The 23,001-nt window shown below is 47.4% G+C and overlaps 1 protein-coding gene across 4 annotated transcripts in view; it reads left to right on the top strand.

Moving 5' to 3' along the window:
* Positions 1 to 23,001, top strand: part of POR (cytochrome p450 oxidoreductase) — a 51,490-nt gene that overhangs the window by 21,382 nt on the left and 7,107 nt on the right. For 3 of the 4 annotated variants that reach the window (XM_080982954.1, XM_080982952.1, XM_080982953.1), the window contains exons 3-11: positions 9,710 to 9,758; positions 10,719 to 10,847; positions 11,214 to 11,363; positions 13,634 to 13,758; positions 14,670 to 14,759; positions 15,708 to 15,806; positions 16,849 to 16,965; positions 18,536 to 18,654; positions 21,597 to 21,778. In XM_080982954.1, coding sequence (XP_080839080.1) covers positions 9,710 to 9,758; positions 10,719 to 10,847; positions 11,214 to 11,363; positions 13,634 to 13,758; positions 14,670 to 14,759; positions 15,708 to 15,806; positions 16,849 to 16,965; positions 18,536 to 18,654; positions 21,597 to 21,778 — 1,060 coding nt within the window. Of the gene's footprint in view, positions 1 to 4,312; positions 4,375 to 9,709; positions 9,759 to 10,718; positions 10,848 to 11,213; positions 11,364 to 13,633; positions 13,759 to 14,669; positions 14,760 to 15,707; positions 15,807 to 16,848; positions 16,966 to 18,535; positions 18,655 to 21,596; positions 21,779 to 23,001 lie in introns of those variants that run through there. The other variant, XM_080982955.1, reaches the window with a different exon arrangement.

Raw genomic sequence — 23,001 nt, 5'->3', positions numbered from 1 at the left:
GACCTTCCTCTCCAGGCAGGCCTTTAGAAACTCATGTGCAGGCAGTGCAAATCTCTGGGCTTTAATGAGTTTTCATTCCCAGTTCTAAAGGTGCTTTTACTGTATTTTGACTACTGTTTTCGGATCCTTTGTTTTACGATGCATTCTGTCATGTTTGCTTTTAAAATGCGGCAAGCTGCCTCGAATCCCAGCTTGGGGAGTTAAGCCGGGAGGGAGAGTTCCCTAAATATGCCTCAGACAGGATGATTCCTCTGCACCATACTAGCATATTTCTTTCAGCTGGATTTTTTCACAAAAGCAATTCACGGTATGAAGCGATGAGGTTCAGAGGCAGCTGACTCAGATTGCCAGGTGCCGCTGGCTGGTATCAGTCAACGATGCTGCAGGGCTTGTGGTTCTCCTCCTCTGAAATGCGATGGCAGCAAAATTGGGGGGGGGGGGGGGAGGTTGTCTATGCAGAATCCTTTGTCCAGTTCACCTTCCACCTTTGCTCCTGCTATGTGTAGATGGCACCTATTCCTGCAGGAGTGGCGACCCTCAGGCCTGGGGGCAGAATGTGGCCCTGCAGGCATCTCTGTGTGGCCCCTGAATCTCTCCTCAGGCCGCAGCCCCTCCCTAGCCCTGCTTTATAGCCCAGATATTTTTGCCTGGCTGTAAGGTGTCCTCGGACACTGATAAAGCCCCTCGCTGGCCTGGATGGAGGACAGAGAGGGGTCTGTGCTGATGTCTACAAACCAGGCTAAGGTAAAAGTCTCAGTTGGCATCAGGGGAAGACCTCGAGGGTGCCATTGTTTCCACAGTGCCAGGTTAATGGTGGACGTTGCATTTGCAAGTGTCTTCCTTAAAGCTGGGGGTAAACATAGGTCTGCATTTAATGGCAAGCAGGGGTGCTGGATCCTGGCCTTTGCCTCCCACCTGACTGATAGGAAGGTACGTTAGCAGGCCGCCAGTTCAAAGTCTCAACTCTGAAGCAAACGTACGAGGAAACCTTAAGCGAGCCGCTCTCTCAGCCTCAGTTTCCCCCATCTATAGAATGGGAGGAGCGACTCTGTTTAGGGATGTTGCAACTCCTGCGGGGCTGCTGGGTGCTTACTGCGCAGAGCAAGTGCTTCACAAGTGCTTTGTCATGGTTTTAAAGCTATCATGCAGCAGTTGCAAAACACTGAAGGGGGCTTCCTAAGCCCAGGAGAGTATTTGAGGAGAATTGCTTGTTAACCACCATCACCTCCAAAATTACCGTAGCTCAGAGGGGCAAAGCTGTGTGAGAAAGGAGCACATCTACAGTGGTGCCTCGCAAGACGAAATTAATCCGTTCCGGGAGTCTCTTCGTCTTGCGGTTTTTTCGTCTTGCGAAGCACGGCTATTAGCGGCCTAGCGGCTATTAGCGGCTATTAACGGCTTAGTGGCTATTAACGGCTTAGCGGCTTTAAGAAAAAGGAAACAAACAAGACGAGGCACCACTGTAGATACCAAAGGATTGCAGCAGAGATCACGTGGAGCATGTTTTCTGGGATGGTGCAACCAGTTCAAAGTCTCAACCTCTTAACCACACCACTTTGCTTTATGGTGTGAAGGAGGCCTAGAGGGTGCCCCACCCAGGGCTCTTTGTGTGAGAATGCTGTCATTTCCCCCAGTTGGGGGTCAGCAATTGGGCCTTCCTCGAGGGATTGGATTTTGTTTACAAAATAGCCTGGGGAGCAGGGGGAGGAATCTGCGGTTTGGTTAATGCACCTGCGAGAGGTGGAATGCCATGGTCCCAGTTCGCAAAAGAAAGGTCCTGTGGAACTCACTCCCACAGGAGGCAACGATGGGCGCTAACCTAGATGGCTTGAAAAGGGATAGGGAAAATTCATGTAGCAGAGGGCTGTCGTTGGCTCTGCTCTGCCCCCACAGTTGCTGTGGCCAGGAATGCTTCTGAAAACCAATTGCTGGAAACCACAGGAGGGGAGAGGGATCCTGCTTTTCCCCAGGTACCTGGCTGGCCACTGTGAGAAGAGGAATACTGGACTAGATGAGCCTTTTACCATTCTAATGATAAAAGAGGGAAGGAATAAGTATTCTCCAGAATGCAAAAGGTATTACCCGAAAGGGGAACCAACCCTGCAGTCCTTTCCTCCCAGGCAATCTCCTCATTTTGCCATGGGGCTGGCTGGCTGTTCCTGTGGGGTGATGCTCCTCCCATGTTGCTTCGTGACCTTGCAGGGTGATGGATCCCCCCTACTTTACAGACATTTTGTCTCCTGTTGCTGTCTATCCGGAACGTGGGCGGAGAAGGGCAAGCAAGAGGATTAAGGGTCTGGAAACGAAGCCTTATGAGGAACGCTTGAAGGAGTTGGGCATGTTTAGCCTGGTAAAGAGGAGGCTGAGAGGTGACATGAGAGCCATTTTCCAATACCTGAAGGGCTGTTGCATGGAAGATTGAGCAAGCTTGTTTTCTCCTGCTCCAGAGGAGAGGACCCAAACCAATGGATTCAAATGACAATAAAGGAGATTCTGACTCGATATTCTGACTGCAAGAGCTGTTTGACAGTGGAATGGAATCCCTCAGAAAGTGGTGGACTCTCTTCATTCCAAGTTTTTTGAACGGAGGCTGGATGGCCACCTGCCAGGGATTTTTTAGCTGTGATTCCTGCATTGCAAGGAGTTGGACTAGATGCCCCTTGGCGGCCCCCTTTCAGCTCTCTGATTCTGTAATTCTGTCTCACAGCCTGTTGGCCTCAGTCTCTCCTTTCCAGATGTTCTCTATACATCAACAGCTGTCTTCTTCCTCCTCACTAGAGGAAAATGCATTAACTTATCTTAATAAATGGAACAGAGGAAGCGTTTATTCACACTTACAGTTTGCCCCCCTTTTCCCCCCAGGCAGAGGTCTGACCAGGCATGACCTTTTGGGGAGTTTAAAGGAGTTTGTTGAAAATGCATCTTTTGCTTCGTTTGACTATAGCCAAGTCTGCTGTCATTTCACTTATTCCTGCTTCCATTTGACTGTGAATAATATCTCTTTTCTGCCTCTAATCTTGGCCCCTGATCGCTGGCTTCCCTTTCTTTGCATCCTCTTTCCCACGACCCTCCTCACCGATCGCTTCTCAGGTGGCCAGGCCTGTCCAAGAACTGAAGCAATGGTTTCTCCAACAGCAGCCTGGTGGGAGTCGAGAGTCCCAAAACATTTGGAGAGCCCTAGGCTGGCGGGGTTGCCTTACAAACCAGACCCACGTCACTCCCCAAACAATTGCTCAAGTCTTAGAATCATAAGAGTTGGAGGGGCCCCTGGGGAGCATCTAGTCCAACCCCCTGAAATGCAGGAATAAGCAGCTGTCTCATAAGAGAATCGAACCTGCAGCCTTGGCGTTAATCAGCACCATACTCTTCTTATGTCCTTATGTTAACTGCAGCTGCCAGGATTCTTTGGGGGAAACCGTGACTCTTTAAAAGCATTTGTTGATGCTGCTTTAAATGCATGCTGCAGATGGGGCTGCAGCGACGGAGGGTCTCTGGGTCTGGAAGCCCTGCGTTCAGCCATTCCTTCTGTCGCAGACTCTGCAGCTTGCCTTCAGTGCAAAAGCAGGATAATACAAACCAGCTTGTGCCAAGATATGCTGCGTGTTAATTCTGTGGCTTCTGCGTGCTGCATTTTCCCACAGCGAGGCCCATGGGGCAGGCTGGCCGTGGGGAACAACTTTTTTTATTAAAGAAAGTTTTGGGGGAGAGGATTAACCTTTTAGGACACTCTCCCCTCCCTTCGCTTCCTCTGCACACACCCCTTGAGTCTTGTTCTGAAAAAGGTCCTGCAGGGACAAGAACTCTGGGGAAGTGACAGAGATGCTTTTAATTATTTAATTAAGAAATAGCGCTGTGATGTAAACCTGTTGTTAGGGCAACGGGCGTTTCACTCCATGAGACGTCTCTCTCTCTCCCCCCCCCTTTCAACCCTTGAATGGTTAGAGAGATGGGGAGTGTTGCAAGGGACCCTGGGAGTTTTCATTCTTGAGTTTCTCTCTCCCCCCCCCGCCGCCACTCATTCCTTTCTGCTCCCGCCAGATGTTGGGAGTATAGTTGGGTTCGTGCCGGACCCTCCGGGTAACTTTCGCAAAGGCAGCCGGCACGGATCCCAGTGGGATCGAGCCAGTCTCTTTGCAGGGACTTGGTATGCAGAGCTCTGCTCCGCTCTTAAACAAAAGGGGGGCTGTGGCCGCTGGCTTTTTAAGCTCCGGGAGAGGGCTCAGGGGGGCGAGGGACCCCTCGCGTGCGTGCCTGTCTCGCGGCGGAGCGCGGCTCAGCCCTCCTGGCTCCCTGCAGCTGGCATGAAAGTACAGGGTCAGAACCCGCCATGGGCTGCACATACTCGTCTCCACCCGAGGAGGGTCCTCCGGGGAGGTAAGTGAGCGGATGTGCCCTTTCGGGAGGTTTTGTGGCTCTGTGCCTCGGATGCAAGGCTGGCTCTTCTCGAGCTTGCTTGAGCCAACCGTTTTGGATGCAAAAACTTGCCTGGAGGCTGGCGGAGGGGAGCTCCGTGGAGAGAAAAGCACTCTGCAGTTCGCAGGGATGCTGCCATGCGAGGCTGGTGCGTTGCAGGAATGGCTCAATCCTCTTCCTTTTTCTCTCTTCTTTCCCCCATCATTTTGGGGAAGGGCAGAAAAGAGCCTCTGCTTTGCATGCAGGAGGTCCCAGGTCGAAACCTCAGTGGCGTCTCCGGGGAGGCCTGGAAGAGTTCCTCGCCTGAATCCTTTGCTGCCAGTCCGTGTAGGCAGTACTGAGCTAGATGGGCCCAAGGTCCAACACCACCAGGATTTGTGTTCCAGTTTGCCAAAGCACCCAAAACTTCATAGGGGCTAGCCTGCTCTTTCTCGAAGGCCCAGGTGTCAAAATTAGGAGGAGGGGTCCTGTGGCTCAGTGCATGGCAGGATGCTGGCTCCTGGTTCAACACACGCCTCACCCTGCACCCCCAGTTAAAAGATCCTGGAGAGCTGCTGCCAGTCAGAGTAAGTCCAGGCTAAGCTGGATGGTCCATTGCTCTGACCTGGCTCCATAAGTCTCTTTTCCAGACTAATAATAAATCTGTAGGTCTGGAGGCACATGAGGCCACTAGCCACCAAATCTGGGAATCCTGTATATGCCACTCTGCATTCTGCAACAGAGGAAAGGCAGGAAATTATATTAATAATAATTGTTCTTTGTGCAAGTTCACTGACATCAGCCTTGTAAGGTGGGTCAGTATCGTGTTTTCCCACCCACCCCTTATTTTGCACATTTTTACTTATTCATGGTTCTCGATATTCAGCACTGGTTTATTTGTTTGGAATAGTTAGCTTCCCTTAATAGATTATTTACCATGCCGGCTCATATCAAGCCTCCAGGTTGGGAGGCAGTATATCTGTCAGTTTCTTGGGAGCACCAAGATGGGGAGGGGCTTCTGCCCTGCTTGGGAGCTTCCTGATTGGCTAAATCTGGATGGACCCATAGTCTCATCCTTTAATGTCATCATTAGTCACGAGAGGAGTGGAACCTCCATTTACAAAACCAGTCTATCGTTGACGACCAGATGTAACGGGGATCTGCTGCCGCCTCTGCCTGGTCATTTCCCAGAAGAGGCATCTTGGCCGGATAGTGTGGGAAACAGGATATTGGACCAGAGGGGCCCCTGGATCTGATTCAGCAGGGATTCTCGGATAGTTTTTAAAAGCATTCAGCTATGCAGCCGCTGTCACAGTTAGGATGGCAAAGGCGAGAGGAGAATCTCTTTTCCGATTCATGCTTGCAGATACCCATTGGGCTTGAGGGCAAGTCATAGTCTCTTCCGAACAACTAGCCAGGGCGGTTTTTGTAAACCAGAAGAGTTGAGCCAAAGCTGTCAGTATTGTACGAGTCATGAATTATGAGAGTATGTGGCTACATGGGTCTCCTGTGGACTTCACTAGCAAGACTGTTTTAATCTGTTTTAGAAAGTTTCCGTGCAAGGAGCCTGCAGATTCAATTTCTGGTGTAACTCTGCACTTCCTGCTTAGAAAAAGGACCCATTAAATTTAAGAGGAATAGCTATCCCAAGTAAGAGTGTTTACCTGGGGTTTCCAAAGGCATCCCTTTACCTGCTTCTAAAGTTCCTTTTTAAAAATTACATTTTGCAGTGTTCTCTTTTCTTTTTTAATCTTTTGGCGGTGGCTGGCAGGGTGGGCTGATACATATTTTTGATTTTTTGATTTTACATCAAGGTGATTTTAAATCTGCAGCAAGAAAATCTAGCTTGGTCAGTAGAGCATGAGACTCTACTGATGGCTAGTTGACTTGGATGGCCCTCTCCTCCACGAATTTGTCTAGTCCTCTTTTAAAGCCACCCAAGTTGGTGGCCATCACTTCTCTCCTGTGGGAGGGAGTTCCACTGTTCTTTGTCTGTTCTGAATAAATCAGTCCTGTCTTCTTTGCATGCCAGGGCAAGGAGCTCACATGCTCTCTGATGTGAGCGCTGTGAAATGCTGATCCACGATGGACCAGCAAAGACAAGGGGTGTGTTGTTGACGGTTTCAGCTTACAGATTCTCTGGCCATGGCTATACTGTTGGCAACAGCAGATCTCCTCCTGTAAAATGGGAGGAGAGAAATGTACCTCAAGAGTAGCTTTATATCTATATCTATATCTACCCTGAATCTGCAGGGTTAATATCCTGTCTTATCCTTCTTCTTTTTACTACAGCTCCCATTTATTTTTCCTTTTATTCATTTATTGTGTTTATATCTCACCCTTTTGTCCGAAGGGCGCACACATGGCTTTTCCTCCCTACAAGGTAGGTTAGGCTGGGACTCAGTGACTGGCTGCCAAGGTGACTTTCGTGGCTGAGTGGAGATTCGAACCCTGGTCTCTCCCAAGTCCTAGTCCGGCACTCTTAAACACTCCACCCCCACTGGCTCTCCTGAGATGAAGCTCTGGTCTATCTGCCTTGCCCATCTGCCTGTTGCCAGTTGTAATTATTATTATTAATAATAATAATTCATTATTTGTACCCCGCCCATCTGACCGGCTTGCCTCGGCCACTGTGTGGCCCTCGCTGACTCTTCCCCTCCCCTTTGAAATCCCCTCCAAGCTCCGCCCTCGCCCCTGGCCCCACCCACTCCAGCTCTGACCCTGCAGAAAGTGACTGTGTGTGTGTGTCATAGAATCAAAGGCAATAGAATCAGAAGGGACCCCAGGGTCATCTAGTCCAACCCCCTGCAATGCCTCTTTGCGTGTTGTGCTGTGCTTGAAATCCAAAGTTGGCAAACCACGCTGATTCCGCCCCCCCCCCTTTTCCTTTCCCCGCCTGCCTCACATTCTTCTCCTATTGTGAAACAGGAATGGGAACCAATTCCATGTCTCTGCTCTTGGCTGCTGTTAGGAGCAGGCAGACAGCCAGCTCCTCTCCTCCTCCTTTGAAAAGCATCCTTGCCTCCTGTGGGATCCAATTAGGCCTCTCGCTCGCTCCTCCTCCTGTCTCTCTCTCTCTCTCTCTCTCTCTCTCTCTCTCTCTCTGTGTGTGTGTGTGTCTCCCCCATGCAAAATAAAAACATCTCCATCTCTTTCGCCTCTTGAGGCCCACGCCTCCCACATCCAGATGTGTGCTTCGTTCAGGCCAATTTGGACATCCCTCTCGGATGAGCTGTCCTTGTTGCTCACCGCCGGAACCGCTGCTTGCTAAGCTTCCTCTAGCACAGGCCTTGGACCCTCCTGGACTCTTTTGAAGCTCTTGTTTGCTTGCCTGCCTAATGAGCTTGGCTCTCTACTCCCCTTCTTCTTCTTCTTCCTTTTTTTGGGGGGGGGAGGGGGACGTCTGCCTCCTCCCCCTCCAGACAGCCTTCCCTCTCTCTCCAAGGCTGCTGCGCTAAAAGGCCTTGGCGAGGCAGCCTCCCCCCCCCAGGGCAAGGTCTGTTGTCACAACAGTCCCGTCTGCCAGGGCATCAGAATTGAAAGGGGGGGGGGGCCATTGGAGACCGGCCAGCCAGCCCCTGCTCAGGGTGCAAGATCTGCAGTGCTGGTTGCAACACAGCCCCCCCCCCTAGAATCATAGAATTGCAGAGTTTGGTGGGACCCCCCAAAAGCAATGCAGGTAGCAGCCCGGTCTCTCCAGCAAAGGAAAAGCAGCCTGTTCCACTGTCAAAAAGCCTTTTGCCCTTGCAAAGTGTTTCCGAACGCTCACCCAAAACCTACTCCCTTGCAATGGGTCCCCCGTGGGTCCTGTTCCTGCCCTCTGGAGCAGCAGGGGACACAAGAACAGGCTGCCAAATCAAGCCAGTGGCCCACCTAGTCTGGCATCCTGTTCTGACAGTGGCCAACCAGATGCAATTAGGGAAACCCACAAGCAGGGTTCGAGCAGAAGAGCCCTCTCCCCTCCTGTGGCTTCCAGCAACTTGTATTCAGAAGCATTGCCTCGGTCCTGTATACCTGAAGGAGCGTCTCCACCTCCATCGTTCAGCCCGGACACTGAGGTCCAGCGCCAAGGGCCTTCTGGCGGTTCCCTCACTGCGAGAAGTGAAGTTACAGGAAACCAGGCAGAGGGCCTTCTCGGTGGTGGCGCCTGCCCAGTGGAACGTCTTCCCATCAAATGTCAAGGAAATAAGCAACTGTCCTACTTTTAAAAGACATCTGAAGGCAGCCCTGTCTAGGGAAGTTTTTAATGTTTAATGCTGTATTGTGTTTTTAATATTCAATTGGGAGCCTCCCAGAGTGGCTGGGTAAAGATAATAAATTATTGTTGTTATTATTATTATTGCCTCCAACTGTGAAGGCAGAGCAGAACCAGCATGGCTAGTAGCCACCGATAGCCTTCTCCTGCTCTGTGAGTTGGTCCAATCCTCTTTTAAAGCCATCCAAGCTGATACCTTCCTGTGGAAGCGAGTTCCATAGATTAACACTTCGGTGCGCAAAGAAGGACTTTCTGTTATCCGTCCTGAATTTTCCATGTTCAGCTTCATTGAATGTCCAAAGAGGAGGAAGTCTAGTGTTATGAGAGAGGGAGACAAACCTTTTCCTACCCCTTTCTCCTGGTTGTGCATCATTTTACAGACGTCTGTCATGTCACCTCTTACTCCCAAATACTGCAACTTCTCCTCATAAAGGAGTCAGCCCCTTGATCATTTCGGTTGTCCTTTTCTGAACAGGGTAAGAAATCCACTGTGAGCCCTATAAGCATAGCTCTGTGTGAGCAGGAATGTTATTGAATATTTACAAAAAATGGTAAACAGAGATGGACATTGGCAGGATTATTGTAATAACCCGCAGTAGAGCATATAAGTAGATGAATAAAAGAATGTTGATTAAGAATATGCAGGAAATGATAAAAATGAATTTAAGGAACTGCAGAAAGAGGAGGAAGTCGAGTTTTGAAATGTTAAGATGACTGTGAAAGTATTGAAAATCGTAAATATATATGTGTATATATATATACAGTGGTACCTCGGGTTAAGTACTTACTTCGTTCAGGAGGTCCGTACTTAACCTGAAACCGTTCTTAACCTGAAGCACTTTAGCTAATGGGGCCTCCTGCTGTTGCCACGCCGCCAGAGCACGATTTCTGTTCTTATCCTGAAGCAAAGTTCTTAACCTGAAGCACTATTTCTGGGTTAGCAGAGTCTGTAAACTGAAGCGTATGTAACCTGAAGCGTATGTAACCTGAGGTACCACTCGTGTGTGTGTGTGTGTGTGTGTGTGTGTGTATTAAAGATAACTCTATCTCTCTTTCTTCCAGAGAGAAGACAACAAATGAGGGCAGCTTCATTGAGAAAATGAAAAAGACGGTATGTTCGGCTTTTATTATGTTCATACTTTTAAGCTAGTAGGCTAGAAATGGAAGCTGCCTAAGGCATTGTCCACAAGCCTTGATCCTCTGCTATGGAGTGACTGAGCCAGCTGAATGGTGATACTGGTTAGGAATGCAGGAAGTAGCTTCGTCCCAAGTCAGACCATTGATCTGTCTAGCTCAGTATTGCCTACACGGGGTGGCAGCAGCGGCTCTCCAGGATTTCAGACAGAAGTCTTTTCCCAGCTGTTCCTAAGGACGATTCTGGTCCTTGTGGTTCTTAGGAAAGGGTCGGAATGGGCAGATAGCTGCCTTATACAGAGTCAGATCATTGGCCTGTCTAGGTCAATATTGCCTGCTCTGGCTGGCAACAACACCAGGGTTTCAAGCAGGGAATATTTCCCATCCCTACCTGGAGGGATTGAACCCGAGATCTTCTGCATGCAAAGCTGATCCTCTGCCTCTGAGCTATGGCACGTAGCCGGCAGGGAAGAGTCACCTCTCTGCCAATCAAGTGGTATATAAATGTTGTTTAATTAAAAAAAATACCACCAGAATTTATACTGCATGCATTTCTCCCTAAAATACTTACATTTTTGCACTCATCCCCCCTACCCATAAACTCTGAAAATATGCGTTTCTTGAATTGAGGACCAGCTTGCAAAACTCAGAGGAGCATGTGGAACTGTGGTCCAATCTGTGTACTGGGTCAGGAAGTGCAAATTTGGCTCGATTCGCATCAAACCCCCACAAAACTCTCCCCCGTACCTTCCTGCTGTCTGAAATGGGTGCCGTTCAGGGAGGGTTTTGCCACTTTCACCTGCTGCCCCAGTGTGGAGCAGAGCGAGTTTGCATAGACTGATTCAGAAACACTTAAGGGGCGGAGGTTGGGACCAGGCCTTTGGTGATGAGCGATCCCAGAGTTTTTGAACCGACTTGAGTTGTCTTTCCTTCTCAGGGCAGAAACATAGTGGTGTTCTATGGATCTCAGACGGGAACTGGTGAAGAATTTGCCAACCGCCTTGCTAAAGACGCCCATCGTTATGGGATGCGGGGCATGTCTGCCGACCCAGAGGAGTACGACCTGGTATGTTCTCTGCAAAATCCAGCCCTTTTGGGTCCTTGACGTGATGAGGGACAAGCCCTGCTCTGCTTTTCCCACAAGCAAGGCCTTCCCTGAATTCCTTCAGTAATTGCTTTGTGTAACTTTGCCTTCTTGCAACCTAAGCATTGTCCTCCCCTTCACATTGGAGACGTTGGATGAGTGGGTGACATAATGTGCTTTCAACATCTGCCTTGTACACAAATACTTGGCTCGTCCCAAAGAACGTTTCCAACCAAAGGAAGATAGTTGCTTAAGATCACATGCCCAGGGGTGTTTGGGATTCTTCTGGGGAACTCTTGACATTCTCAGGAGCTGTCTCCTTACGTGCTGCCCCACTCTCATTCCCAGGCTGACTTGAGCCGCCTCTCTGAAATCGATAAGTCGCTAGCGGTCTTCTGTATGGCCACTTACGGAGAAGGGGATCCCACAGACAACGCCCAGGATTTCTACGATTGGCTGCAGGAAACGGACGCTGACCTCTCCGGCCTCAAATTTGCAGTGAGCATTTTTACTTCTCCCTCTACCATTCTTTTTCCGGGGCTCAGGTTTGACATATGTAAGTGGTATGTGTGTTCGTGTAAAAGAAGCTGCATTGGGGCTATTTCAGGCTCTTTGCCTCAAAGTCTAGTTGCATCTGTTGCGTATTTAGCAGATTATTATTTTTTTAATCATGATTTGTATTGAGTTTTCCATATTTCATTTCATTTCATTGTACATATCCAAAGCTTACATTATTACTCAAAAAGAACATCGACCTCCTTCCCTCCCTCTTTCTGACTTTCCTATAACTTTAACATATTTATCACATTTCTATAATCACTTCTTTACCTTATATGATCTTTTAAAAATCACCCTCTCATTTGTAAATTAGCTCCTCCTTTTTTAAAAAAATGATATTTATTGAAATTTCAAAAGAAAAAGATCACATTGATAAGAAAAATAACAATAAAAAAGGAAAAATACAAAGTACAAAAGTACAAAAAAGAAAAAACAGGTAAAAACAATTCCATATTTTCATCACTTCTCTTACATTTACTTGTTTCCCGGACCTCCTCATACCTCCCTCTTTTGTATTCCAATTCAATTTGTTAGTCCAGCTATTCCTTTCCCTCCTTTTTAATCCTGATCTTTAATCATGATATATTATAACATTAAATTTTTACGTATTAAAAACCAATTTTTCCATATTCTTTTATACCATTACAGCTAGAAACCACTTAACTTCAATCCAACATCATTCTAACATTCATTAATTTTACAATATTTCTGTAAGTAGTCTTTAAATTTCTTCCAATCTTCTTCCACCGACTCTTCTCCCTGGTCTCGGATTCTACCAGTCATTTCCACCCGTAAATTAGCTCCTCCTTTCCACATTACCAAACGTTTTCATGTGTTTACAATTTTCTTTCAAATAATATATAAATTTGCTCCAGTCTTTTTGAAATCTTTCGTGGGGTTGATTCCTATTTAGCAGATTTATTGCGCTGCAGAAAGTATGCTGGGGAGACCACACGTTCAGGAAACAATGAAGAAATGCAGAAATATCTTTTGCTTGGCTTTAATTACAAAAACAAAAACTCCTCTTACATAAAATCTATAAGTATGACCCATTCACCAGGGTACTGAGAGAGGTACACGTTGCTTTTTATATACTATACCTAACTGCTGACACAGCTTAATTAACACAACTTAACAGCACCTGCTATACTGCTTCATAGCTGTAAAACTAGGTCATGATATTTACTCTGGCCTTTAAAGAGATGCTCATCTTGTGAAACAATAATGAACCTTAATATTTAAATAAACCATTCAACAGCTTCTCCCAGTGAATCTGAATTCTGAGTGGCAAATAACCTCAGTGATTTTAGCCTTGAAACATTCCCAGCCCCTTAAACCTGCAGAGGCTCCCCGCCCCCTGCTCTTGCCATATTGTGGCTCTCATTGAAACTGATGAAATGAGCATCTCATCAGAAGAATGTGGATCTCATGGACTGGCTAGATTCAGAGGAGCGAGGGGAGGCACCAGCTGGGGAACCCCCAGGGGAAGAAGGGTCAGAGCCTGGGAATTGGTGGTGGGATGACGATGAGTGGTCAGAGGGAGGAGGAGGAGGAGACTGGGAGGAGGAGGTGTTGGAAGCAGAAGAGGCAACAGGGTTTAGTGAGCAAGAAGAGGATGTGGCAGAGAGCGGTTCAGACTCAGAGGCAGGAGAGGAAGGGGACCAGGAGACAGAGATGAGGCAGGCTGCCGCAGAATCCAGGGCGTCTCCCCCTCCTGCAATGACCCACTCACCTACTACCTGGTCTCCCTGAACACGCAGAGAAATGAATAGAGCAGAGGAGAGATTGGTTGTGTACAGGCGCAGTCTCCGATCGCTTGCCAAAAACCCAGGAGAGAAGGGGGCATAGGCAGTTGTGGGGAGACAGGGGACCATCAATCCTTCCAACTGCCTCATTGGGGCAAGACCTATGGGGAAGAGTTGCTGGAGCTCAACATGGTGGCAACGACTTTGAGGCAACCTCCTCCAGGGTATCCTCATGGACCTACCTGTGGGTCCAGACCAACTGCCTGAAGACCTGTGGCTCTAGTTCCTTTCTCCACCCTGCACACAACTTATATAAAACGCCTCTTGCGGTGTTTTTCTTTGCTAAACAGAGCCAAAGCCTTTGGATCTTTACCAGACCAAAACTGGTTCCTGAGCTCCAGAGAGATGCGCCTTTTGCAGAAAGAGCCTACAAGCTGACGCTGGTTGTTGTTGTTGCTTTCTTAGGTGTTTGGTTTGGGGAACAAGACCTATGAGCATTTCAACGCCATGGGGAAGTACGTGGACAAGAGGCTGGAAGAGCTTGGAGCCCAGCGGATCTTTGAACTCGGGCTGGGAGACGACGACGGGAAGTAAGTGAGCCTTGGTCAGCCTGGATAGCTCAGTTGGCATGGGTTGTAGGTTCGAATCCCCGTATGGGACAGCTGCATATTCCTTCATTGCAAGGGGTTGGACGAGATGATGTCTTTGGGACCCTTTCAAATCTACGATTCTGTGATTTTAGGACTTCAAGTTCCGAATTTGTCCTTCTCTTCTCACCATTTAACAAATGCTATTCTGAATGCTTAAAAAAAAATTCTGCTGGAACTGCTGAGAAGACTAGAAATGCAGCAGCCACTGCAAAGTTGAGCATTTGTGAAAGTGGCTAAGAGCAAATGGCTTTAAACCAGCCGGAAGAGTTTGAGGGACGGGTTCTGCTATGAGAAAAGCGTTTCTCTGACTTCAAAGAGGCATTTCCGTGATTGTAGAGAGGGCTGAGCGTGAGAGAAGCAAAAGAAGTCGGGGGTGGGTGGTGGGTGAGAATGAACCTTCTCCCTAACCTGTGCATGCAAGAAGCTTTTAATCCATGACCCTGAAACAAGGCTTGAGACGCTAGGCATATAATAATAGTAATAATAATGATGATGATGATGAAACAAACAACTGTCTGACTTTTAGAGGACATCTGAAGGCAACCCTGTTAAGGGAAGTTTTTAATGTCTAATTTTTTGCCATTTTTTATGTGCTGTATGCCTCCCAGAGTGGCTGGGGAAACCCAGCCAGATGGGCGGGGTATAAATATTATTATTATTATTATTATTATTATTATTATTATTATTATTATTATTGGTGGGTTGGTCCAGTGCCCTCCCAGGATGGTCTGGCATCTCTCCTCTCCCTTCAGGGGGGTGCACTGGCATTCAGCTTGCTGCTGTTTTGTTCTAAATGATTTGCTCTAAACTTTGCTTCCCACCCCCTACCCTGCAATCGCTTCTCTTGACAGCCTGGAAGAAGATTTCATCACGTGGCGTGAGCAGTTCTGGCCAGCAGTCTGTGAACATTTTGGCGTGGAAGCCACAGGAGACGAAACCAGGTCAGTCCTAAGAGATGGTGGCGGTGGTGGGATTGAGAACCGCTGCAGATGGAGCATCAGTTTGAGTGTGGGAGATGCGGCTCTGCTCTGGAGTGTATGCATCTGCCTTTCACTCTTAATGAAGTTAATGGACCTTGTGTGTCTGATGCAACCCATTGTCTCTGTCTCAAGACTGCCACATGGGAACAGTAAACTCTTTTGAACCTGGTCCTGTCTGATGATGATTAATTTTATTTCTTGAAAATATATCCCACCCTTCCTCCTCAAGGCAGCAAACAGCGTACTGTTTAAAACAAAAGCAAAACAACCTTTTAAAGCAGATTAGAGCACACTAGACACATTAGAGCAGATTAGAGCACACTAGACACATTTAAAACAACAAACACATAAAATCAATTACAGTTCAGTTTTTAAAATAGCAGTTTAGAAAGTTAAACACATGATTTCATCTGGTGATCCCAAGGGGTTGCTTGGAACAGTAGTCTTTAGCCAGCAATGCGCCTGAGTCCACAGGAATTGCATTTCAAATGCGTGCTGCAAGCCAATAACGATGGATGCAGGTGCACCTCACTAGGCAAGGCCTTCCACAATTGGGGAACCACCACTGAAAAGGCCCCGTCATGAGTCAGCACCATCTAGGCAGCCCCCAGTGACAGCAGCACCAACAAGGCCTCACCTGCTGATCGCAGGGTCGAATTTGGTTGGTGTCGCAGAAGGCACTGTATGGGTTTTATACACTAGTACGCATGTCTTGAATTTTGCCCAGGGGACCACCCCCGAAAAGGCCCTGTCACGCCACAGGTCACGCACACTGTCAATGTTTCCGGAACAGTCCCAAATCTAAGAACTGGGCAGTACCATCTGCTTGGCTCTCCTCTGTTGTCCTCTGGAGAGCTGAGAAGCTGGCCGTTTTGTCCTTGCCTCTGACTTCTCCTTCTCCTCCCCCAGCATACGGCAGTACGAGCTGGTGGTCCACACGGACATCAACCCCGACAAGGTTTACACGGGCGAAATGGGCCGCCTCAAGAGCTACGAGAACCAAAAACCGTAAGTGCCACATTTGTGGGAGCAGCAGGGTTGGTATCGGGACTGCCGCCCCCCACCCCCAGGGTCGCTGTCAGTTTGGGCCTCAAATAGCAATGCAGTAATTGACCTGCAGGTTACCAGAGCCATAGTCCACTGCAGCCAAAGTGTAGGTGCTTCCACAATCTCTTGCAAATGTGGAATGGGTATTACATGGCACCCGTAACAGCGCTAGTTCCATAGATCGAAGAAGACTAGTGTGTGTATATTGAGTAAGACAATCTCGGAGGTAAACTGGTCCCAAATTGTTAAGGGCTTTATATACTAATAGTAACACCTTCTCTATTATTATTATTATTATTATTATTATTATTATTATTATTTATTAAGCTTTTCAGGTTTTAAAATTTTACAATTATCCAACAACCAGCATAAAAACAAGATTCCAAAGAATCTGCTGAACTTCCCTCCTCCCCTTTGTGGGTATTAACCTTTTCCTCCTGCATCTCTTATATTAATCCAAATCTTTCGCATCTCGATTATACCCAAAATTCAACATTAAACTACAAGTGCTATTCCAATCCTCCTAATGTTTTTAGTTGTTTGCAATGGTTTTTAAGGCAGATTATGTATTTTTCCCATTCCTTATTAAAAATTTGGTCTTCCTGGCTTCTGATTCCTCTGGTCATTTTTGCCATTTTGGCATAATCCACCAACTTAATCTGCCATTCTTCTCTGGCAGGGACTTTGTCTTCTTTCCATCTCTGGGCCATTAACATCCGAGAAGCAGTGGTCACATACATAAATACTCATTTCTGGTCTTTTAGCACCTAGAATGCCTAAAAGAATAAAAATAACATTTTTGGCAATACCTTCATTTTGATATCCTTCCCAATAATGATAAGTTCAACTTGAGGTGAAGGTGTTACTATTACTGGGGTGGGAGAACACATTCATTTGGGGGCAATCCTTGGAAGTGTCAAACCCCGTGTCCCCACTGCAGTGCAATCGATGACTTCAGGTACGTGGGGCAATAAGTCTAATGGGTCTTCTTGGTTCATTCCAGGCCGTTCGATGCCAAGAACCCCTTCTTGGCGCCTGTTTCTGTGAACCGGAAGCTGAACCAAGGCGGGGACAGGTACCTCATGCACCTGGAACTGGATATTACAGGCTCCAAAATCAGGTAAAATGTCTAAGAATGAATTTGATTCACCTGCATACCCCATCTTCCTTGAGTTTGTTGCATGACTTGAAATCTGAAGAGCTCTCCTGGAGCACGAGAAAACAGAACCTGTCTGGGGCTGTCCCTTGATTCTCACAGTAGACAGATGTCTCTTCCAGGGATCCCATCTGCAGAACCTGATAATAGTCTCTCTCCTGTCCTCCCTGCCAGCAAGTGCAGAGATAGACTGCCCCTGAAAATGGCAGTTCCATTTGTTTTACGTTGCCTGGAGAAAAACAGTTCCTCTTACCCTTCGTGAACCTCTTGCCTGCCTTGTGTTTAATCGACACAACATTTTGCTTTGTACTTCCAGGCATTTTAACCATCTTGCATTTTCCGAGGGTATGACTGATCCCTGAAGGGTACAAATACTCTGCTCCCCACCCCCCAACACAACGTGTAAATTCTCCTAAAGTAAAAGTGGGCCTGTTTTTCTCTGGTGTTTCAATCCTTTCCCCATGCCTAGCTTATGATTTTGCATAAAGGAAGATTGGAGCTAGGGAGGCCTCTATTAAAATGGATTTTTTTTGGGGGGGGGAGAAAATGCCAAGGATGTGTGATGGTCAGGGATGATGGGAGTCCAAGGATATCTGGAGGGCTACAGATCTCAGTGTCTAGCCTAAATGAGTGCAGCATGGTGGAAACTCTCCCTTAGGCTGTCCTCCTGTTTTCTCTTCCTTGGAAGTAAGCTCCACTGAACTCAATGGGACTTCAGTTCCAACTACAAACGTGCAGGATTTTGCAGCAAGCAATGTAGCATCTTCCTTAAGTTGATGTTGCTATTTAGACAATGAGGTGTTGACAGCTCAGGTTTTTCGAAATCGTACTTCCAGGAAGCAAAGTGCATGAATGCAGAATAGGGCTGCCATACTTCTGGAATCTCCCGGATTTGTGTGCTGAAAATAGCGTCTGGGCGGAATTTTCAGAAATTGGTAAAAATGTCGGGGAAAACCCTGGCGTATGGCAGCCCAAGGGTTGCTGTAAGTTTGGGCCTCAAATAGCATTGCAGTAATTAACCTGCAGGTTACCAGAGCCATAGTCCCCTGCAGCCAAAGTGTAGGTGCTTCCACACTCCATATCGGAAAGCTTAACAACTTTGCCCAAAACAAAAGAAAACAGCTTTTGAAATATGGCAACCCTAGAGACGTCCAAGAGGATCCCATCGGAATTATTTTCACGGATCACTACACAGAATCTAGATCCCAGCCTTGTGCAATAATCACTCTTTTATACAATCACATGCTGAGGCCTGATCAGATGCATTTATCCCACAATTGCGTTTTAAGTGGAATATAGTCAGACCCACGGTCCATCTAACTCAGTATTGTCTACACTGACTGGCAGTGGCTCACCAGGGTTTCAGGCAGGGTTTCTGGTCTCCCCCAGCCCTACCTAGAGATCCCATCTGGGTCTCCCCTTGACCCCAATTCCATGCAGCCTGGGAGAGTTTTGTTCATGGCGTGTGTTGTGGGGCTCTGCTCTGAAAGCCAGACCAGGTGAGACAAGGCCTCTCTCTTGATCTCTTTGCCAGATACGAATCTGGGGACCACGTCGCTGTGTACCCAGCCAACGACACTTCGCTGGTCAACCAGCTTGGGGAAATCCTTGGTGCAGATTTAGATATGGTTATTTCTCTGAACAATCTAGATGGTGAGTATTCTCTCCCCCGCCCCAGAAAAGCAGTCCTTCCAATTTATTCCCTTTCATTTTGTCAAGCTGATGAACCGTCCAGTCTCCAGAACGGCAGTTCTCAAAATTTAATAGCTCACGTCAGCGTAGAGATGATCTGCGCTCAAATGATCTTTCACCCCTGCGTTTGTTTACAAGACCTTTGACTGAGCTGAGTGGAGGGAGGTGATCTCAAGTCAACAGGTCACTAGGAGATAAGACAGGCACCCTCCTCTGAGAGCAGTGTCTGGGCGGAAATCGCTGAAGTATCTGGGATGTATGGCAAGCCCAGCCGGAAGTCTAGATTTTGGTGAATTTCCTTAAAAATAGCTCAAAAACTACTTCTTTTTTTGAGATTTTGCAAAAAAATAAAGCAGCTCAGCAACTTTGGCCAAAACAAAATAAACCCTCAACAACTTTGCCATATTTCTGAAATATGGCAACCCTTACCCAAACCTCCTTCATTATTATCATTTAACGCCTTACAGCACACTATGGCCACATTCACACAATACATTCAAAGCACTCTGGTACCACTATAAGCAATCCTGGCTTCCTTCAGAGAAGTCTGGGAGCTGGAGTTTGTTTTGGGTGCTGGGTCTCTAGGAGTTCCCTATTCAGCTCCCAGAGCTAAAATTTCCCATAGTTCTTTGTGAGGAGGGTTTGATAGCTTAACTACTCTAGGAATTGTTACTGTCTGAGGGGAATGGGGGCCTGCCAGCAACTCTCAGCACCCTCAAGTAGCTGCATTTCCCAGAATCCTTCATTGCAGGGGGTTGGACTAGATAACCCTCGGGACCCCTTCCAACTCAACAATTCTATGATTATAAGATGCGCCCTTAGTCTTCTCCCCTCCTTGGTGCTCCTTTGCATACCAAACAAGAGGTCCACCCGCTTTCTACTGCGCAGTAGGCGTAACTCTCCAAGAATCTGATAAAATTGTCTACTCACAAAGGCAGTTCCAAGTCTGAACACTCTTTATGGCATCGCGCAGAGTTGCACTTGCTGTACAACACTTGATTCTGATTGCACAATCTAATTCCATGTTGGTTCAAAGCAGCTTTTTGTAAAAAAAGAAAAACAAAACAGCTCTCCAGGTTGGAATGAGCTTTCTGGCAGAACCAGTTTCTCTTCCCATGAGGTTCTGGATCTAAAGCTGTTTGGCGCCCAGCTGTCCAGTCTGGTTCCTTGGCTTGAAGTCTAGCCTGCCTTCCAGAACCTTTTCCCATGCTCTTTATGAAGCTGAGATCGCCCATGCATTTTCTGCTTTTTCACCTCATTGAGTTCACAGTTAGGTGGTGGTGGAGACCCAGGAGTGCCTGGAATAACTCTGTCATCTGCAGTTTCTTTGCATTTGCCCAGAATCTTTGAGGAGTTTGGCTTTCCCTCAGGCAGGCTCCTTGCCCAGTGGCCAATTGAGGCCGTTCAGGGTGTCGGTTCTCGTAACGCTCCTTTCTTCTTGCTTGTCCCATTCATTTGCTGTTATTTTTCTTCAGCTGAGCCTCTCTGATTTTAAGCGTGAATGGGCTTGCACGAGTTCCCTTCGAAAGAACTTGAGAAGAGCCGTGCTGGATCAGGCCAGTGGCCTATCTAGTCCAGCATCCTGTTCTCACAGTGGCCACCCAGATGCCTGTGGGAAACCCACAAGCAAGACCTGAGCCCAAGAGCCCCCTCCCCTCCTGTGGTTTCCAGCAACTGGGATTCAGAAGCATCTGTGCCTCCAGCTGCAAAGGGAGAGCAGAGCCATTGTAGCTATTAGCCCCTGATAACATTTTAAAGCCATCCAAGTTAGTGGCCATCACTGCTTCCTGTAGGAGGGAGTTCCATAGTTTAACCGAGTGAAGAAGGACTTTTTTCTGTCTGTCCCCAAACTTCCAACATTCAGTTAAATGGTAGGCTCATGAGTTCTACTGCTATGAGAGAGAGGAAACCATTTTTCTCTATCCACTTACAATCACATATCCAATATACAACATAAAAATAAGATTCCAAAGAATCTTCTGGAGTTCCCTCCTCCCTTTGTGGGTCCTATTGTTAATCATTTCCTCCTGCATCTTTTATGATAATGAAAATCTTTTACATCTCCATTATGTCCAGAATTCACCATTAAACTACAAGTGTTGTTCCAGTCCTACTAACGGTTTTAACTGTTTACAATGGTTTTTAAGATAAGTTCTAAACTTTCCCCATTCCTTATTGAAATTTTGGTCTTCCTGATTTCTGATTCTTCTGGTCATTTTTGCCAATTCGGCATAATCCATCAATTTAGTCCGCCATTCTTCTCTGGTTGAAACTTTATCTTCTTTCCATCTCTGGAAAACTTCTATCCTGTCACCTCTCACTTGCCTTTTCTCAAAGCTAAAAAGTCCCAAGAGCTGCATTCTTTTTTTCACAGGGGAGTCGCTTCTGCCACCAAAACTCAGTGAGAGTGGGGGGGTCTGCCTTAATCTCAAGAGAGAGAAAATGGGAAAATTGCAGGGTGGGAGAGACCACTGCTGAAGGGAGCCCTGTTTAGGGAAGCTTTTAATGTTTGATGCATTACTGTATTTTAATATTTTGTTGGAAGCCACCCAGAGTGGCTGGGGAAACCCAGCCAGATGGGCGGGGTATAAATAAATTTATTATTATTATTATTATTATTATTATTATTATTATTCTGAGCCCCAGTCACATGGACTTCCATAGCTTATGGAACAGCTCACAGGGCATCCCCAGGGGTGATTTTTGGGGCCATCTCTATAGGGGAAGCCCCATTTCCAAATCGAGACCACGAACGGCAGCATCAAACTGCTTTGATAACTGTGGCCCATGCAGGCCCACCAAAGGGTTGGGGAGCTTCTTGGACTTTCAGAAAAAGACCCCCGCAGCTGTACTTTGTGGCAGCGCAGCTCCCCAACTCTCCCCTCTCCGCCTCCTTCCTGCAGAGGAGTCCAACAAGAAGCACCCGTTCCCTTGCCCCACGACCTACCGCACAGCCCTGACCTACTACTTGGACATCACAAACCCGCCCCGCACCAACGTCCTCTATGAGCTGGCGCAGTACGCCACGGACGCCACCCAGCAGGAGCACCTGCGCAAGATGGCCTCCTCCCACACCGAAGGCAAGGTAGGTCCTGGCCACACCCTCCGCAGCTAGCTCCCCCTAGTGGCGTGGAGGCAACATCTCAGAAAACGTTGATTAGGGTTCTGCAATTCTGGAGCTGGTCGTTGTGTGTCGGGCGTAGTGGGCCAAGCCGAGTGGGGCAGGGGCTGTTTTTCAGCCAGGTGTGTGCATGTGTTTGCGTGCCTGCTTAACCCTTTCCCTATCAAGAGTTAGAGGAGTCTTGTTCAGTGGTCCAGCAGGAAAGAGCAACTGGTCATGGAAGAGAGGTGAATCACTCCCTGTCTGTTGCTTCACCTCAGTGAACGTCTGATTCCTGCTTTGATTGCTGAGAGGCAAAAACTCGTATTCTCCCCCCATCCCCTAACCCAGGAGCCCTTCCAATTGATTCCCTTTTGTTACGTCAAGCTGATGAACCGTCCAGTTTCCAGAACGGCAGTTCTCGAAATTTAAATAGCTGGAGGTTTGCCCTGATTTTGCACCCCAGAAGGACTTGCTTTCAGCTCACGTAAGCATAGAGATGATCTGCGCTCAAATGTTCTTTCACCCCTGCGTTTGTTTACAAGACCCTTGACTGAGCTGACTGGAGGGAGGTGAGCTCAGGTCACCAGCTCACACTTAGCTGGGTAGGACAGGGAGCAACAAGTGGTCTCCTCCCGCTAGGATTTTCCTTGCAGACCAGCAGTGACTTTCCAGGGCTCTGACCAGAGAGAGAATCCCCTTTGTCTCCTCATCCCTACCAGCTTGGATCCTTCATGGTGCTGAAAACAAATTCTTAATCTGAGCACATGCTCAAGTCTGTTCAGCCTTAAGTATTTGTCTTCTGCCGTAGAACTGACCTTAAAGTCCTTTTGCACTAAAATCTCCTCTTAGTTCTCTGTGTCTGCATGCATCATTGTGGGTTATTCTAACAAGTGAGGGCAGGGAGGAGCACCTCCTCTGGGGATGGCTTGTAGCTCGGTAATTCCCAAATCTTTTTTGGGCCACTGTCCCCTTTGAGTTCCATGAACTCACCCCCTCCCCTCCAAAAAGCATTATTCAGAAGAGTGGATTGCACAGCCCACTAACAGAATAAAATTTAAAACAGTAGCAACAAATGGCACATTTAATTAATTAATCCCATTAAAACTATTTAGTTTAATTCAACAAAATGGATGAACTTGATCCAGTGATACCAGCTTTTAACTACATCATTATTATTATTATTATTATTATTATTATTATTATTA

The sequence above is a fragment of the Podarcis pityusensis genome (assembly GCF_964106645.2).
Source record: "Podarcis pityusensis genome assembly, chromosome: 15".
NCBI classification, from domain to species: domain Eukaryota; kingdom Metazoa; phylum Chordata; class Lepidosauria; order Squamata; family Lacertidae; genus Podarcis; species Podarcis pityusensis.
The sequence above is the reverse complement of the archived record's forward strand: the minus strand, read 5'-3'. Positions and strand labels throughout refer to the sequence as shown.